Source organism: Falco naumanni, chromosome 5, assembly GCF_017639655.2.
Source record: "Falco naumanni isolate bFalNau1 chromosome 5, bFalNau1.pat, whole genome shotgun sequence".
Classification (NCBI taxonomy): domain Eukaryota; kingdom Metazoa; phylum Chordata; class Aves; order Falconiformes; family Falconidae; genus Falco; species Falco naumanni.
In genome coordinates this window covers 42,953,908-42,972,715 of record NC_054058.1, presented here as the reverse complement: position 1 = coordinate 42,972,715, position 18,808 = coordinate 42,953,908, and the positions used below count along the sequence as shown (strand labels likewise).

General features: G+C 36.3%; 1 protein-coding gene across 5 annotated transcripts in view; it reads left to right on the top strand.

Moving 5' to 3' along the window:
- The window catches only part of POC1B (POC1 centriolar protein B), a 71,972-nt gene that overhangs the window by 33,569 nt on the left and 19,595 nt on the right, over positions 1–18,808 (top strand). For 2 of the 5 annotated variants that reach the window (XM_040594239.1, XM_040594237.1), the window contains one exon: positions 18,241–18,423. The exons of the other annotated variants lie outside the window; for them this stretch is intronic. In XM_040594239.1, the coding sequence (XP_040450173.1) occupies positions 18,241–18,423 (183 nt within the window). The remainder of the gene's footprint in view (positions 1–18,240; positions 18,424–18,808) is intronic. 5 annotated transcript variants of the gene reach the window in all.

The window sequence follows — 18,808 nt, the reverse complement described above, 5'->3', positions numbered from 1 at the left end:
CAGAAAACAAGATACTAAAGCTAAAACACTGCCCTTGAATTACCCTTTGTTCTTAAATACTGTTGGATTACCCTTTGTTCTTAAATACAATTGGAGTCAAGTTTAGCACTGCATGCTTGCAACTGTGTGGTGGAACCTTGAATATAAAATGAAATACGGATACATATATATAACCCATATGTTATTCAAAATGGTTAATGCAAGTTTGTTACAAAAGCGAACACCTTACTACTGTTTAAATTTTTTCATATTTTTCGTAAATGACAGTGCTTGAACAAGTGCTAGCAGATTCTATTTTTCACTTAAATTACAGCGATATCTAAACTCAGAGGTTGCTTTCTGCCTAAAAGCTTGTTTAAGTGTTTTCTAAATATATCAATTGTTCTAATACAACACGTCTCTTCTTGCAAGCCATGCTGTGTTACTATCTAGTTTGCTGTAAGAGATATAGTTACTTGCTTCATGTGAGATAATGGAAACACTGAGTCTGATCCAAAAGTTACATAGGTTGCTTAAAACGAGACCAAGTGGCCAAGACTTTTCAAATAAATTTTAGCACCAAGGGCAAAAATCTTTCTTCATCAGATAGATGTTTGATACAGAAAAACTCTGAAAGAATCTTGGCTTGTATCTTCCACCAAAATGTATTTGGGGTCAGAAATTAGGACAACACTAAACGGTGATTTCACAGTCATTTTAATTTAACTGTTTTTTGTCTGGTTAATTCTCTACTTGTCAATTCCCTGATCTCCTCAGCTATCCAAACACTAATACCAGCACAAAGGAAATAATGAAAAAAAAATTGTTTGGGATTGAGTAGGAGATTACTGTTGGCTGTAACTTAACTGAGGTTGACTGGCGTCCATGGAGCCATGTATCCAATGTGGTTGTGCTGTAACATATACAGGTGTGTAACACATCTGAACATCGCCTTTCTTAAGATGCAACGGAAAAATAAAAGTAAAGGAGGTGGTAGTTATGGTTCCCTTTTGTTCAGGCAGTAGGTGTGGTGGGTTTAGTTATTTTTTCAGCCTGAGAGGATTCAGCTGGCTTGCTTCTGTCTGCATGGCTGTAGCCTAAACAGCAGGTAACTAACACAGAGGCTGAGCAGAGGCAGCTCCATCCTTCATGCTTGAATTTGAAGCACTATATAGTAAAAGCTGTAAGTGTATGACATCAGGTGAAAGCAAGTGAGAACCACTCCATGGTTAGTTAGTGGGGTGTTCTGAAAGTGAAACACTAGATTCCACTGCCCTTATGCATTTTGCAATAAAGTTGGGGGGGGGGGGGGGTGGCTAAAATGTAGGACCTGTGTGACTAATAGCATAAGTGGAGGTACATGGCATCACTGTTGTGAAATGCTGTAATTTTTTTTTTTTATTTTATTTTTAATCCCCTCACACTATGGTTCTCTGGTTGTACCAGCTTAGGTTGGTGCGAGGGAGGGAGGGACAGACATATGCTGTCCTTTGGCGTGTTCTAATTGTGCAGAGATTCCTGAATGCTAAGATGTCAGTTCCACACCACACATCGGATACCTGAAGCATAGACATCGCAATGCAACTCAAGGCTGACTATTGCAGTATTTTTATTGTAGAGTAAGACCCATTTCTTGACATAGACATTTAAGAAATAATTACTTTATCCTTAACCTATTATTAAATAAACCAGTAACAAATATTCCTCACTGAAAAGTTTAGTCTTCCAAGCTATGATTCATTCTTATAGGCGTTTCCTCTTTTCTTCCACATGTCTTAGGACAGGAGTTCTGTGTCCATACTCCCAATTTTTGCTGTTGTAGTATAACAGCACAATACTACCTCTTGCTCAGTACTTTCAGCTAGTTATAAGTACATGTAAGAAGCTACTGTAATTCTTCACTCAATAACGTTATCAAAGTTTTATCATTTCCCTCAATTATATATTATGTCATTGTATTTATTTTCAACACCTCTGTTTTCTATAGTTTATTACTCTAGAGTGTCTTCGTCTCTGAGATCTTACATGTGTACATAAGGTTGCATTTGGACAGCTGAATGAATCTGAGATTGCCAAGTAACCCTCAGTGTTTTAGCAGTTTCCAGTATACCTTTTTGTGTCATCTGTAAGCTTGATCTTTCAGATTGCTGGTACGTTTTGCATGGGACTGAAACAAGAACAGCTTTAAGTGGAATCACTGAAACCAGCATAATTCTATAGTAACCTTCTGATTTAACTGTTTTTGAAGAAGCACTAGATAATTGACTTGATACTGCGTTACAACCTAAAATGTGTTAATTAAAACTGTAGTGCGCGTATTATGGGTTTAAAAAAGAAAGTAATTTTATCAGGAACAGTTTGACTAAATATTTCACTACAGAGGTCTTCAGTTTGACAGATCATTTCTTTTCTTTCTCAAACCCTATTGATTTGCTTGACATTATGCCTTAAATCTTTGCTATGTGTGTCCTAAATCAACTTTTCAGTGTTTTTCCCAGACACAGTTCTCAAGTTGACTTTGACCTGTGACCACACAGTTATCCTGTTTATTCTTTCCAACTGCTGGTGGAATGTCAGCTTCCTTGCTTCCCTGGTACTTCTCCATTATTCCAGGATATATTGAAATTCAACATTTGTACCTTACTTACTAAGTTATTTCAAAACCATTGAGTTCATACTATGTAACCCAGGATTTAAAAATACTTACATACAGTGTAATTTAATAGTCTTTTTTGCTGTGGTTGGAATAGAAAGTATTTTGCCAGAAATACAATTACAGCATTTATTATCTTCCAAAATGGAAGACAAAAATAGGTCATTAACCACTTAAAAAAAATAACTCTGCATCACTCTTTAACACCTCTAGCTAATAAGTATACCATTGCTAGGACTTCTGTTCCTGGTATTTGTGAAGTACAAATAATCCTTGAATGACAGAAATTGTGTAGCCTAGCTTCCTACAAATCTGTGTTTCATAGCTGACTGTAAGGTTTTATTTGAAGCTTTTCCCTTGCTTTGAGGCAATTATAAGTTCTGTTTCTCTCATATGCATTCTCTGGTCTCCAATAATATATAAACTTATGCCAGAGCATTTCTCCCAGTGGGAGTACTTACTGATTTCGCTCCTTTAGCTGGTAATCTATTGTCAGGAAACTATATGAAATCAGCTCCCTCTAGGATATCTCTTCCTCCATCAGACCTTCTTAAATCTGCAACAAGTTCAAAAATTATGTGAGGTGTAGGGACAAGCAGACAGAAATTATAGTCTCAGCATTGTTTCCTTAGGAAAGAGGGCTTAAATGTCCTTTTTATTGCTCCTGATTCTAATGGCTGTAGAATTTTTGCTGAGGCCTTCAATTATCCTGATCAAGTGTGTTTTATCACTTCTAATTTGTGGTCATTTGTATTATTCTGCCTTTTACAGTTGTAAAAAGCAACAGTATATTTTATCTGTGAAGGCTCTAAATCCCCAACAGGAATTTGGCATTTAGGACTGGAATGCCAGCTGTTGATCTGGGATTATAGTGCCAACTGCTTTCATTTTTACTTTCATATTAACATCAAGTATGGAGTGCGGCACAGGGTAGGGACATGCCTTCTTCCATATCCCACTGCGTGCGGCATCTCCACATCTTGACTAGACCACTGCCTGATGTAACTGAATTCGTACAGTTGAGTATGTGTTGTTTAGTTCTTCTATGCAGTTGCAAGCACAGTGTCAACCTTAATTAAATGAAATTAATAAAGGGGATGTAACAGTATGATATACTGTTTTATGTGCATTTTAGCATAGTTGTATTTATATTTCTTATTTATACCCCAGTGGATAGCAGTTAATGCAGATTTTCATTAATGCTAATTTAGTGAAGTATTTAAATATTATTTATATATCTTTATTTCAACTCAGTTACATCCCTAATCCAACTCTAACCCAAAACAACTCTAACAACAAAACTGTATAGAGAAATGTGCTTTGCTTTCAAAGAAAATGCTACATGGCCTTGAGCACAAGTGAGCGCAAGTACATTTCAGTCTGAGCTGCTGTTCTTAGCAAAAGTATTTTATATGTGTTAAGTGCTTAACTTGATTGATCTCTAGAAAAGATTTGTGTTAATATTGTCCATTTTTATTGTTAGAAATTATTTTCCTTAAGACTCAAGGACATATATGACAGGGAGTACCAGTGATGCTGTGTTTTCATTTGAGTATGGGAAACAATACATCCTTTTGTACCTTGCAGGGACACACAGCTCTGTAAATTCTTGCAATCACCAGGCTGCTGCTGGTGATAATAAACTAGCAAAGTAATCTTCCTTTCAGAAGTTTTAAAAGATCATAGCACTAGTACAGATAAGGGAGTTTTTTTTCTAAAACCAGTGAAGTTGTAGAGAGACTGCAATTTAGTCATCATTACAGAGCAAGAGGGCTTTAATTTGAATCCATGGTGATTCTTAACAAAATTTCTGTTCTGTTGCTTGGTAAAGCATCAGACCTCAGCGCCACAGAAATAGCAAGCGGGAAGAGAAAAAATTTTCCTGTTTCTCTTTGTTCTGATCTAACCAGAGAACCCGTTTTCCAGAACAGATGTGAGATATACTGACATGAGTATGTTCTACCCCTGCGCTTCAACTCCATTTGTACATGTACAAATGGCTTTCCATCCTACTTGTGGGACATACTGATGCTCCTGTTTTGGCTGCCAGTGTGTTTAGTCACATTAAAAGGATATTTCTTTACACCAAAAAGAAATAATTCATAATGTAGATTTTTTTTTCTTTTGTCAGGCCTTTGATACAGCAATCATACAAGAATATACTGAATTGTGTAGACAGTGTAAAAACAATCTATTGAATACTGGTTTAGACTGTGAAGGTTCTGATCTGGATGCCACTAATACAAATGTAATCCCAAGACACTTCTTTGTATGCTAGAGCAATAGGAAGGTGAGCCAGTTAAATGATGACTTAGTATATATAATTGTGTTATGTTTTTTCCCCATTTTGAACATGTAGAGAATATTAATGTTAATCAATGTTTTAAGTTTGGCTGTTCAAAACAAACAAACAAACAAAAACCAGAAAAAAAACCAAAGACACCGTAAGTACTAATACAAATGCTAATAATATAGCAGCAAACCTAAGTGGATGCAGAATGTAAGAATGTATGCAGAAGAATTTCATGGGTGTTTAACAAATTAATTAAACCTGGTTGGATGTATGAATAAAATAATACATTGCAACCAGTGGAATTTAATGTTTATCATCAAATGGTAAACGCTTTATTTAGTGTTTTCCATGTATTTTCCTAATATAGATATATACACACATTTTTAAAACTTTGTATGTTATAGGGGACAGAGCTTTAGTTTATTTTTGTTCTAAAGGTAGTAAGAGTTTGTAAGGTGTTTTACATGTGCGTGTATATACATGTATACTGGAGAATATCCATGAAAAATGTTATATATTGTATATATAAAATACAGATACAGAAGTGTGTGTGTGTGTATATATATATATAGTCTTTTGTATATATCCTTATATTCTAAGGAGATATTTCTTTGTATTTTTTTTTACTGCCTATGTGATGTTATGCTATTTTTTAAAAAAAATCGTAAGTTACATTAACATTTTCTACTTACACACATTAAATAGAAAGAGGTGGCAATTCACAGTGAGCCTGTTCTTCAGAACCTCTTCTGTGCAAAAGATGCTATACCTTGTTGAATGAAGGAGTTAGCACTGGTTTTGTTTCTTGTGAGTTGTGTATTGGCTTGTACCTCAGCTTTTCTGGTCACGTAAGCATCACTAACAGAGGACTGTTACAGGGGACACTGTAAGCGGAGGTTTTTTCTTGTACCTAGAAAGGGTAATAAGGTGTGACAGCAACTGGATGTGCAACATGAAGCTGTAAATTGTGGACACTAGACCATGTTCCTTCCCTTCTGCTGTGTTCTCCAGCTGCCTCTCTGCAGCTTTGTGGTGAAGGAATCCTGTTAAGAATCATGAGGGAGAGCTTTCTCAAGGTGTTGCCTCAGCATTTTGCTGCTGAGAGAGGCAGGAGTTTGTACTACATTTTTATTTTCCCCCCATCATCTTTTTGGTTGGCCGGGAGGAAAAAGCGGACTGCAATGTAGATGGGCATCTCACATCTCTAATAATGTGAATCAGCATCTTAATCTGTAAGACATTCACACACAAAGAACTAAGCAAAAGGCGGGCTTTGTCCCAGCATCATTTGCAGAAGTGGAGAGCAAACCCCTACATTTTAGCTGGCTATTCTTTTAATTTATTTATCTATATTTATTTTAACAAAAGTCAACAGGATTTTGGATGTGACCATTGTGATACAAAGAGCATCTGTTGAGGCAGAAGTGGGATAGTTTTGTGCTTTTACTTCATTAGAAAATAATCTGTATAAACTAAGCATTGTCCATATTTATGCTTTTTAAAATTAAATAAATAGTCATAAAAGAAATTCACCATAGGAGACGTTGTCAGTTCCAAAGTAAGGGATTATTTAATGAGAATAGCGTAGATGCAATCTCCTCATACCTGAGGACAGAATTCAGTTGTCAAGATCTCTCCTAGTGGTATGTTCCTGTGAAATGTAAGAATAACAAATGTTCTTGGAATTGTAACTCACAGAGTCAGCCATCATTCCTACCCTTCCCCCTGTAATGACCACCCCAATTCAGTCAGAGTTGTGTTGCCGCTTATCCCGTACTGACAGTTAGTCACTTCAAATGGTTTGTTAATTTTTGTGACTTTAGGTAGGAAGGAATTGGCTAAAATACGAATACCAAGTGTCAAACAGGGAGAAGATAAATCTTTAGAGCCTGGTACCTAATGAATTGCTTGAGCAGTGAAACCCACTCTCTCAGCTTACCACAGAGAGGTTTGGGTTTTTTTTAATTGAATTCTGATTTTAATGAACTGGCAGAACTGCAGAACATATTCTTAAATCAGTAAGGTGTTTATTTTAGTTTCCTCAAAGTTCCAACTGTCACAACCCAACAGTGGGAGAAAATTATGCAGCATTTCAAAATAAAGCTATTATTGGCAACCTTAATGCTTTAACTGTAATTTTTATAGTTGTTGAATTCCTTTTTTAATACAGCCAAGGAGAACCTATCTACCTACCAGTCTTCTGTACCAACACATTTAGCATTTAATTGGTGCTGAATAATGTGTGTATTTTGACAGAAGTTTGTAATAGAACACTAATTAAAATAAATGATTTTTCAAGAGTGTAACAGGCATGTCAGACCGCTCCAAAGTAAATGTTTCTTGGATATTTGTATGCAATTCTCAAATTTCTCAGTTTCTGCAGTACCCTAATTTGATTCCTATTACAGTAAACTGTAAAACTCAACTGACTTAAATACAAAGTTATGCTAGTGCTGCTGAAGCAATTTTTGCAAATCCCACCTCTGAACTTAGCTCAGCAACACTGAGTATTGTTTTCATGTGGACAAATTGGACAGCTTGTCCAAACCTTCAGCTTATTACTAACGTTGAACACTGGAACAGCTCAGTGTAGACTTTTGCTTCTTTCTCCAGTTATTAAATGACACCTAACAAATGCATATAAGTTCGGCTTTTCAAGGAAAATTTTGAGGCTTCATTTTATCCTTATGGGAGTTTTCTGTGACCCTATTGTTAAAGTATTTAATGTCCTTGTCAAAACTTCTTTATCATCCGTTATAGGTATAACATTTTATTAACAAAAGGCTTGGTCAAATGCTGAGGAGCACTGTTCCTCTATTACATAGCAAGATATTTTTTTCCTGGCTATAGTCACGGGATTTCAGTTGCAAACTGTGGAATACTGGGCACTTTTTTTTAATTCCCCCCCCAATATTAGCATCTGGCTTTTTGGCAAAGCCTTCAAGCATTTGTGCTGGCCCTGTTGGATTTAACTTTGCACTCTACTGTGCTGGATTGTTAACTTAGTAGAAGTAGGAGTAAAAACCCAGTGGTGTTGTTGATAACCGGGTGGTCAAGTGGTATACTCTCCTGGTTTTAACCCTGCTTGGAAGGGAAGTCAAAGCTACCAGGTCTCAGCTAACAAGAGAAGATTTCTGTGTGAAATCTTTGTATGGACATCCTGTACCTCCTAGCATCCCCTAACAGGAGGCAAGCTACGTTTGTTTATTCAAGAATCTTTTGTTGACAGGAGTTATGCTGGTATGAAGTACCAAAAAAAACCCACCAAAACCCAAAAAAACCCAACCACCAAAAAACCCCAAACTCATACCACAGCACTGACACTGTTACCCTGACAAAAACCATTGGTACTGGTGCAGCTGTGCCAACAGAAAGGAGCTTCTGACGATGATGATTCTGCCTATAACTTTGAAAGAAGGTTGTGCGTGGATGCGTGAGTATATGAGTATATACTTACGTGTATCTGGGCTGACAAACAGATCTTACGTGCTCATTCTACATCAGGGGTCTCTGCTAAGGTAGTGTGTGTATATGTGTGTGAAGGCAGGCTCTGCAGCGTAGTCAGCTCTGCACTGGTTCTCCTGCGCAGTCACCTCCCACCCTTGTGAAGCACCAGACCCCTGCTCTGTGGAGTCTGCAGCACAGGGACTGCAGCTCTTCTCAGCTTTCTGCAGTGTTTAGGAAGAGGTTAATCACATTCTTCGGTCCTTCTTGTCCTGGCAGAGTCTGTCTTTTCAGGATTTTGTTTTCAGTAATTTTTTGTTCATTCTTATTGAGAGGTGGGGTTTAAGATAGGTGTTCCTGTAGATCTTCTCATTTACATATGCTAGAACTTGATCAAGATTAGTTTTGCCACAATGGGTTAAGTATAAGTGACACTTATCTAAGAGAAATCAATTGCATATTGTAAAGTATATGGTTTAATTTTAAAAGTTCAACTTGGGAAAAATGGCTTTGGTTTGGTTTTCCTAGGGGTAGACATGCGTTCAAGAATGAGAAATTCTTTTGAGTTTGTCCACCAATCTCTTTTCTTTGTAAATTCATTTTGAACAATACCAATGAACATACTAAATGACTTTGCCAGCCATTTGAATGAGATAAAGAAAGTGCTAGCCCTTTTTTTTTATATATATATATATAATATTTTTCTTAAGATTCTGCACAATACATCATACTGTATTGTTTCTTTGTAAAGTTCAGTTAGACTTACTTAGCTAGCAGGTCTGAAACAGAGACTTTCAGTCAGTTTCTTAAGTAGCAGAAAGAGGACAGAAGTCATGAGCAGGCAATCCAGGGCAATGGCTGTCATTTCTCTGAGTAGATGTGTTCCTGGTGAGGATGCTGTGCTCTCAGTCATGCTCCGAGGTAAACCTGCCTCCTTCCCTCCAGGTATTTGATGCCTTCTGTGAAACTCCACAATCTACTACTTGGAGTTTAGGGTGTTTGCCCACGTGCTAGGGAATTCCTAGGGCTTTGTTTACTTCTGGTTTTATTCATTAGCATTTGTAGTATCAAATATAGCAGAATATTCTATTTATAGTATTAGAAAGGAGGCCTTGTCCATGTAGGGTTATTTACTTGTTGTTACTATTTTGTTTCTTGTGTCTGTTTCATTACGTTTCCAGTTTCTGTTACAAGTATTCCTCCTGCCCGCCTTCAGCTTTTCTCTGCCCTAGTATGGATAAGAAGCTCAAGCAGAGTATGTAGTACAATTTTTATTAGGCCTCTATATGGGTAAAAAGAAGTCATCACTTGAAACTTTAGCATTGATTTTAGCTATAAGATGTTCCCATAGATGTGCACATATGCAATCCAAAGTAATTTGCCTAAATTAAAATTGCCTACTTTATTCTGTAATTTTAAATAGTGGGGATGTTTCTATGCTTTCCTCTTATCTGTCCTCAGCTTTACAAAGCTTCTTACTGAAGCTGAAGATATACTGAAGCTCATTTATTACCTTCTTTTACCTTTTCCATACGGTACATATTTTTATTTTTAGTGCCTGTGGTGCAAGTATTTCTATAATTTATGAAAGTGTTTGAATGTGGTCTTTCTGAAGTGTTATATTTAGAATTGACTTCCTGGGAAGGAATTTCTCATGTTTGGAAATTGAACCTCTGCTGATTTCTATCTAGTTTATGTTGCATGCTCAGGACATTATTTTTTTTATTTATTAACTTTTCAGCAGTATTGCTTATTTTGTGGCGGGAAATCCTCAGTTTTCTCTAAATTCTTAAAATGTAGTGATTTGATTAGAAATGTTTGAGGGTGCTGTGGGTTTTTTCTTCCTTTACAAGCTGTATAACTACTGTATTTAGGTACTGTTTTTCATTTTAAGGGTTAGGTTTATCTAAATCCAGTGGAGACACAGCATAGGTATTTGGGGTTTGCGGATCCCTTTACTGAATCAGACTCTGTGTAGAGAACTATTGATGGTAGGAATTAATATCAATGAGCAAATTAAAACCCCCAGTTTTTAATTTTTATCTGGTTTTAAGTAAAGCATAGGTATTACTGATCTAAGAGTTTAGAAACATATTTCAGAAATATTATTTGTTTCTATCTGGATGCACTTAAATATTTGTGGACCTCTCTGAGATTTTAATTGGGGAAATATAATTAATTTTTATATTTCTTGGAGAAAACAAAGCTTATTTTTCATTCTTTTTCTGTGTTCTCTTGATATGAATGGAATATAGACAAATTTTTTTGGTTCTGTATTAGATTCTGTACAAATCAAATTGCAAAACAGTGCATTGAATGTGCACTGTTTTACAGTGTTTTCTGAGACCAGCAGCAGCAATCTGGGGAAAAGCTGACATGACAAAACCATGTAACCAGTTTCTCATTATGTGTGTGAAAGGACACTTTTAAATTATGATATAATTTCTTTATGTAAAACTATCTATTCAAGATATCTTGAGATGTGCCTGTGAACAGAAGGGTTTTATTATTTCATGCTATCACGGCAATGCTAAATTTATCGTAGCTGTAATCCTGATTGATTAAACAGATGATAGCTGTAAGTGCATCAGGATTTCAGCTAATTTTGTACTGATATTAAAAAAAAACAACAACAAAAAACCACAAACAAACAAAATAAACTATATGAGCAAGTAGTTTTCATTGTACTGTACTGGCCTCATGACTTCTATTAACTTGGCTTCAGGTTGAATTTGTTGTTTTCAGGACTTAAGAAAGTGCTATTCCATTTTAGGTGAAAATGCCTGTTTTGCTAAGGAATACAGTCACATAGTCTGGCTTGGTGTGTCAGCTGTGTTTGCGCCTTGATACCACTACTTGTGGTGGTACCGAAGGATGTGCTACCTTACAGTGATGATACCTGTGCCAGAGAGGAGGAGACTGAATGTTTCCTTGTCAGATTGGATGAAGTGCACTTACATTAAGTGCTTTCAATTTTGGGTTTTAGTTTGGGCATTCTTTTAAGAGCTAAAGACAACTGAGATGTGTAAGAAGCCATGAAAGACTTTGAATTAAGTGTGAAATTCTGTTATGAGTTTTTATGAAAGAAGTCTGCTCAAGCTAGAAAAGCTTAGTAGAACTTTTATTTTTAGGTGTGCTGCATAGTTTATCTGTATTTTGCTGCTTGAGTGCAAAACTTTGATTAAAGCTTGCAAATAAATTATACCAGAAGTACCTCATCAGATAGCAAGGGGCAGAAAGCTGCAGTTTGGCACATGGCAGGTTTTTTCTGTCCTGATTCATATGCGTGCGAGAGGAGAGGAAATGAAGAGTGCTGTCATCAGCTGAAACTACAGGGAAGTTTTCTGCAGTAGAAACTGATAAAACAGATTGTAATTTAACATACTCAGTGTCAGCCTAATAGATCAGAGAGCTCTGTTTTATGTGGATCACTTATTGACTGAAAAAAAATTATCTCAAAGCAATAGAAGTGATCTGTGAATAATTATGGCCTTAAAAAAAACCAACAAAAAACCAGAAAAAAACATCTCCCAAACAGTTCAATTTAGCATATGCACAGTGAACCATTTCCATTCGAGGGTAGGCTCACAAGATGGAAGGAAAAGCAGTGATAATGACAGTACTGTTACTTCTCCTGAAAAACTTCCCATGATTTTGAATAACCAAAAAACACAGGAAATCAAGGTCTGGTAAGGTGGGAGACTACTCTGTTATGCATTTGCTCTTTGGTCTGCTTCAGCTTAATGCCCTACTTATGACTAATTGTGTGTAGTTGTTTTAATCACAGTATCAGAAATGTTTTAGTATTAGTAGGCAAACGTACCATGTGTTCAAAATTTAAAGGATTATTTTTAAAAAGCAGACCATGCCAATTTTTGTGACTCATTAGAAAGCTTAACAATGTCACTTTTTCATATAAGCCCATCTTAATTATAAGATCATTAAGATATTCATTTGGAAGCTGTTGTCTATATTTTCTGAATTTGAAACTCTTAGAAGATTGAAGGCTAATGATCAAGTGAAAAAGACTTGTGTGTTTTCATATTTTTTTCCTTGAGGGAATTTTTTTCCCTCTATAAATAAAACCGCTCAGGCATCTTTATATATGGATGCATTTTGCTCAGATTCTATCCTTATACATCATGAAGCGAAGGGACACTGGGATACAGTGTTTGTTTCTATCTGATCTGTGAATATTAAATGGGAAAACATTTGGGAATAGGCAGAGGTGATAAGGTTATGTGTAAGGATTTTTCACAAATTGGTTAGGTACCACCCACAGAGTTTTGGTTATTTTGCTTGACAGAAAACTAAGATGAGCAATTATGGTTTGCTGTTTGTGACATCATTTATAAGCTAAATTTAATTTTCTACTGAACATCCGCTTGGTAATGTCACGGTAATAGCTTCCTATTGATTTATTAAATCTGTTCCTTCTCCTTCTTTGTAACTCCTATCAAGTTGCGCAAATGTGAGTCCATTTTATTACTAACAGGCTGTGAACACTGTATACATTTTAATTTTCTTTTTAGCTTTGCTCAGAAGTAACAATTTAAAATTGATTGGCTTATTCAAATTTATTTTCTCAGAATAAGCTATAGCTCTGAAGTCTCTCAGAATAGTTTGGGATTTTTTAAATTATGAGGCACTTTTACTACATTGCTGGCAACATATAGGATTGTTTACGAATTGGTAGTATTTAAAGAACTTTAGAAAGGGGCTGATTTGAAGGAAAGGGAACATCTAGTTCTTGAAACACTATGTAAAATAGGCTATTGAATAAAACAAGTTTCTTCAAAAAGAACTTTTAATAAAAAGATTATGCAGAATGAAAGTGGTGGACGTGAACTGATCGGTATCAAAAAGTAAAGGAAATCTACTGAGACTAGTGTCACTCCTTTATAACAAGGTTTTGGCATTTGAATTTTGCATTAGATTTAAACAGTTCTGGACCCTTCACTGAGCTGGAGGAGATTGTAAATTTAGATACCAGGAAAGGTTAAAATATAAAGCAGGCACCTTAAGGATACAGCAGCATATTTGCTGTCCAACATTTAAAAATCGCTACAAATTTCCAGAACATGATAAAAATAACAACCATTTTGGCACAACTTATGTTGAAAATTTGAAACCGTCTCATTTCATTTCTCTCTTACTAATTTTGAAAGTTCAACGATTTGCTTATCTATATTTAATCCTTTCAGATTTGACAAACATCAAGGCCCCTGCTTTATTTATATAAGCACTTTTGTGTCTCATTATCCCTGTGGTATGACAGAAGAATCTCAATTTCCTGCTTAACCCACTAACTTACAAGAAGACTTTTCCAGTACTCTGACTTGGCAATGTTGGTGGCAATTTACTGAGCCACAAAACATTTTTCACAGCCTATTTGTCTGATACGTCGGGGTTTGGATCAATTTACTGTAAGGAAAAAATGGTGAGACTTTTTAGTAGCTTAACATTTGCTCTGTTTACCTGGATTGACAGTTTTCCTCCTTGGGTTAGAAGAATCTATTTAGTTTGGCTTTAATAGCAAAATGTGTAATCACTTTGTGGGAACTTAAACTGAAATCCGTATTTTCAGTCTGAAGTACAGTAGGCTTGTTTGAAAAGAAACTGAGAAACACCAACCTCAGAGGGTGTAGAAGAACTTGTCAATGTCTAATAACCTCAGATGGTTTTTCTTTCCTGCTCCATTAATTTAAATGAATTTTAAATCCTAATACTTCAAATCATAGACAGTTTTGTTTTTTAATTTGAGTGCTATTGAATATTAATTCTATTTTTTATTATTTTTAAGTACTTGAGAATTCATAGTTTATCCTTAGGACACTGAACATGCAAAGCATGACTTTAAGCAAGAATATCAGCTGAAGTTTACAGTTACATCTGTTTCGGCTGTGTTATTTAATCACTTGTATCATTCAAACAGCAAGAAAATGAATGTACTTCTCAAAACATTAGTGCAAGTAGCTTTGTTAACATTAGACAAATCACACTAGGTTTATTTCCAATGAGCTTATTGATACTGGTGTCTGGGACGACATGGGTTCCAGCCTGGGTCTTTCTCACACTTTTGGAATTCACATCCTTATTCTCCTTCAGAACTAAGGACTGTGAACTTGTAGAGCTGCATTAACCTCAGGTGGGAAGCTCTGGCAAATGGTTTCCTGAAGCTTTCAGGAACTTAGTTACTTCTAAGACCCCTACCTCTTCATGAGGCTTGATTAAAATCAGCAAAAGTGCCAAAATTTTCAGAGGAAATATACATGTGTCTACAAAGAATATTTGTGTAAGCTTTACAAATTGTTCCTGCACCATTTTGCTGTTTTTCACTGACACCTTTCCTTCATCAGCTGCCTAGGTTTTGTAGGGCATGTGATAACCAGGCAGGTTTACTGCTGCCACGAAGAATATATAATGCTTGAGTTCTACCTGTCCTTCCTGCAATGTGTCCGACTTACCCTGCCTCCAGTTTTCCTGAAATTCGTTGCAACTTAATCAGTGAGCCCTCTACCTCTCTATCAAATTTAGGTAATCGTGGTTGAGGTTTGGAAGGTTCTGGGCAAGCAGGCAAGATTTACAGACAGTAGCAAGGTTTCTGCAATCTCACTGTCTGTAGAAGTCCCACTAAGAAGTCTATTCTGACACTCCTGTTGTAGTTAAATACAAGGCTGTTCTTCATAGCATGACTGGTTGTATAGCAGGAATTCTTTAAAGTATGGCAATATTTTTTCTTTAATGCTTGAATGCCAAATTGAACCTAATCTTTTCCATGTTAATCAGCATTTGAGACTCTACCCATCTTGTAATTTAGTAAGTGTGCCAAAAAGCCTCCATTAATCCTGTTTCCCAAGGACCTCAGATAAAACTTGGTAAGTCAGAAATAACACAGTGAATCTGAGCTCTTCTAGGACTGAGTTACTGGTATCTCATACAACAAAATCTGCAAAGGGAAGATATGGGCAGTCTTAAGGTGCAGTAATGCTCTATACTTCATGCTCATCTAAAAGTACGTGGGATACATTGTGAGCCAGAATATTCCGAGATACTTGGAACACTTTCTTTTGAGGAATTCTAACACTTAAGAGCAAGGAGCTAAAGCAAAATAAAATTAAATGGGAAATTCATTTTCTGCCTACCTTGTCCAAAGATCAAACCTTTTGTATTCTCTCTCATTTTGTGCTAACAAATGACTCCATCACAATGTACACTTCTTTAGAATAATTTGAAGTTGACATCACAGAATTTTTATATTGAGAAGAAATTGAAATTCATGGTATTGGAAAGGAACATGTAATTTAACCATCTAGTTAGCAGTGGGGAAGTTCTGGGTTCCAGTTCTTTCCTCTATGGAGTTTTTTTTCATTCCATCCCCTTATATATCAAATACAAAGTCTCTCATGGGAACAGGACCTACCTGCTCCTGACTGAGCATCCTAACCACTGAACTAAAGTTGTTTTCTGCTGATCAGTGACAAAACTTGAACAGCATGGCTGGGAAGAGTACCCTTTCTTCCAGTTTCATGCCTTTAAAAGGGAACAGCCTGGCTGACAAAGCATTGCGCTATGAGCCGTGAGTTTAAGGCTGTTTAAGCCTTAAACAGAGAAGGACAGTTCTCTATAGTCCAACGCAAATGTAACCATTAGAACATTCCATGGAACAGTCTTGGATGTTTAATGTTTGAATCTGTAGTTTGATGTCTAGCATATTTTTATTTTTTGACACATCCCAGTATCAATACAGATCACTGGATTTCGGCATTACTTGCATCTGTCCTTTATTACTTGACATGCTTAGTTCATTTGCATAAATCAGTTACCAAGCACAGAAAAGAGGGCTGAAAGAGAACTAGAGGTACCTTCTAATTTATTTATCTGTTTGTTTCATCATGATGAAATAAATGAAAGTGACATATCACCAAACACGATGCTACTATCAAACCTTTAGGAGAGTTCCATGTGGTTTAGTAGTGTTGTAAGTTAAGGTCTGATGTATATGCATAGGTATGTCTCTCTATCCCTATCAGCCCCATGCTCTGCACTTCATGGGTTCTTGCTTGGGGGCTGAGACATGTCCTGGCAGAACTTAAGTGTATGATGGAGCTTTTAACCCAGAGAGGGTGGTGAGACTTTCTTCTTTGCCCTCCTCTTCCTAAGGTACGAAAACTTTTTACCCCACCACAGTCTCTGCTTTTGGCCGTTCCCATGCCTAGACCCACAGCCTTCTACTGACTTTGTGTGTGGCATTTCTGTTTTGCTCTTGTGCTTTGCTAGTAAAAAGAAAAGCCCTTCCAGACAGATGGTGGACACAACCTGTCTCTTGTTTAGTTCTCTCATTGATGTAGACAGCACAACGCCAGCACTAAGGGAAGAAAAGGTTTTGGAGAATCAGCAACAGTGAGTCCACAGACAGAGCATGTTAGTTGGTCAGGACTGTGCAGGATGGCACTGAAGACACAGAAACAGTATTGTGGATAATGCAGCAGTATAAGTTTCTGATAATATTGATATGATTTAGTATTACTTATATTTAAAATTATGATATTATCATAGTAGTAGTAGTAGTATTTCATCCATCAGGCTCTGATCCTACCAGATGCAAAGGCAGGGTCAGCTACACAAATCATTTTTGATGGAAACTCATCAACATGCTTAGGTAATCCTGTAAAGGTTTGCCACTAATACTGCCTAGCAATTTACATCCTACAAGATTATTTTATAGACTTAGGAGATTTGTTTTTTAATGGCTGACAAGGATTTTAAGACTATTTCTTTTAAAAATCTGTTCGGCTTTACAACATCAATGTGTTGTGGGTACAAACATTGTGTATTTTAAACACATCAGGTAAGACTGAAATTTCTCCTTTGCATTGCTGATAGATATTTTCATTAGCTATCAATAAATTTCAGAGAAACCATTAAACTGTAACCATTTAAAAGTTTTATTTTTTAAATGTTGTGGATATTGGAAATATAGTTAGAGATCATAAAACTTGACTGCTACAGTTTATTGTAAAAATAAACTAAAACTATCTGAAGGTATAAGAGGTTTTCAAAGAAATCTTAAAAACTCATTAATAAGTCAAGTAAAGTTGTTGTGAAGGACCTTCTGATGAATTAGTGATTATTTAACCTTTCATGACTCAAAAGTGCCATTAAGAACATCACAGACAAAACCCGAAGTGACTGGGAAGATCTTGCTCTCTCGCTTACCCTGGAGCAATGTTTATATATCCAAGTTATTTCTCCCTTAGCTTTGCATTATGTGAGTCTTTTCTGTTGTTTCCTTCTGCTATTTTTCTGAGGGAATCAGTTTCTCAAAATGTAATGCCACTGAATAAACAACTAAAACCTACTTTTCTATTATTATTATGAAAGAAGATGTTAATTCATGCTAAACAAAGGTTTCATGCTATGAAGCTGAAAGGAACCTTTGTGATCATCTAGTCACATATGGGTTTTTCTTCCATATGACTGCTGTGAATGAATTCCTTTGTGAACCAGAACTATCTTTTTGAAGAAGACTCCCGTCAGCCATAGTATTAATTCAAGCCTTAGTTCAAGCTCTAGTAGTACAGCATGTAGTTCCTCCATCATATGTACCTAAAACGTACCTAAAGACTGTTGAACTTTTTCTTATTGCCTTATCCATCACAGCTGAAATTCTCTCTTAGGTCAGAATGAAGTGTTATGAATCAGACCCGCTACGAGAAGCAAATCTGAAGGCCCTCGTGTATGTGCATATATGTGTAAATAGATACTTTTAAAAATTAAAAGCCACACTTTTCTACCTGTCTTCTTGTATGGTTCCAATTAAATGAAGACAAAGGCAACTGAGTCTTCAAACGCTGTTTCTGTATTCAAGGATGATGTCAGCAGTGGAGATCTGCAGTATCCCTCTGCTTCTGTCTTGGCAACAAGTTCAAAAAGGAAGTCAGAGAATGCGAGCGAATCAGCTGTGTATAATGCAGACAAGCAAACAGGCATCTCCTCCTCCCTGGGTAATGCTTTGGAGCACATTGTGGAGCAGCTGGATGTTTTAACTCTAGTAAGTGTACAATAACAGATAACACTTGCAGTAGAAAATGATAATGCAGTCAATGGGCAAAAAACTGAGGAACTGTGTTCATAAATCGGAATGTTAAAATCTGTGGGTTATTTTGAATAGTTGTATAGTCACATGACTCTACAACTTTTTTCTTTCAGTAAATACTGATCACGCGTATTGTGTTTGCTAAAGTGAAAGCTTCCAGCTACAGAATCGTAAAGATTATTGTTGGATTTTTAACTCTGGAGGAAAATTCAACATTTTTCAATAGTGGGATCCAGCATAGATTTTCCAGAAACCACTTGTTTAGCAGACATTGTCAGATTCCAGCTTGAACAGTCACGCATTAGGAGGGGATGAACAAAGTCAATTGGCAGTGTACCGT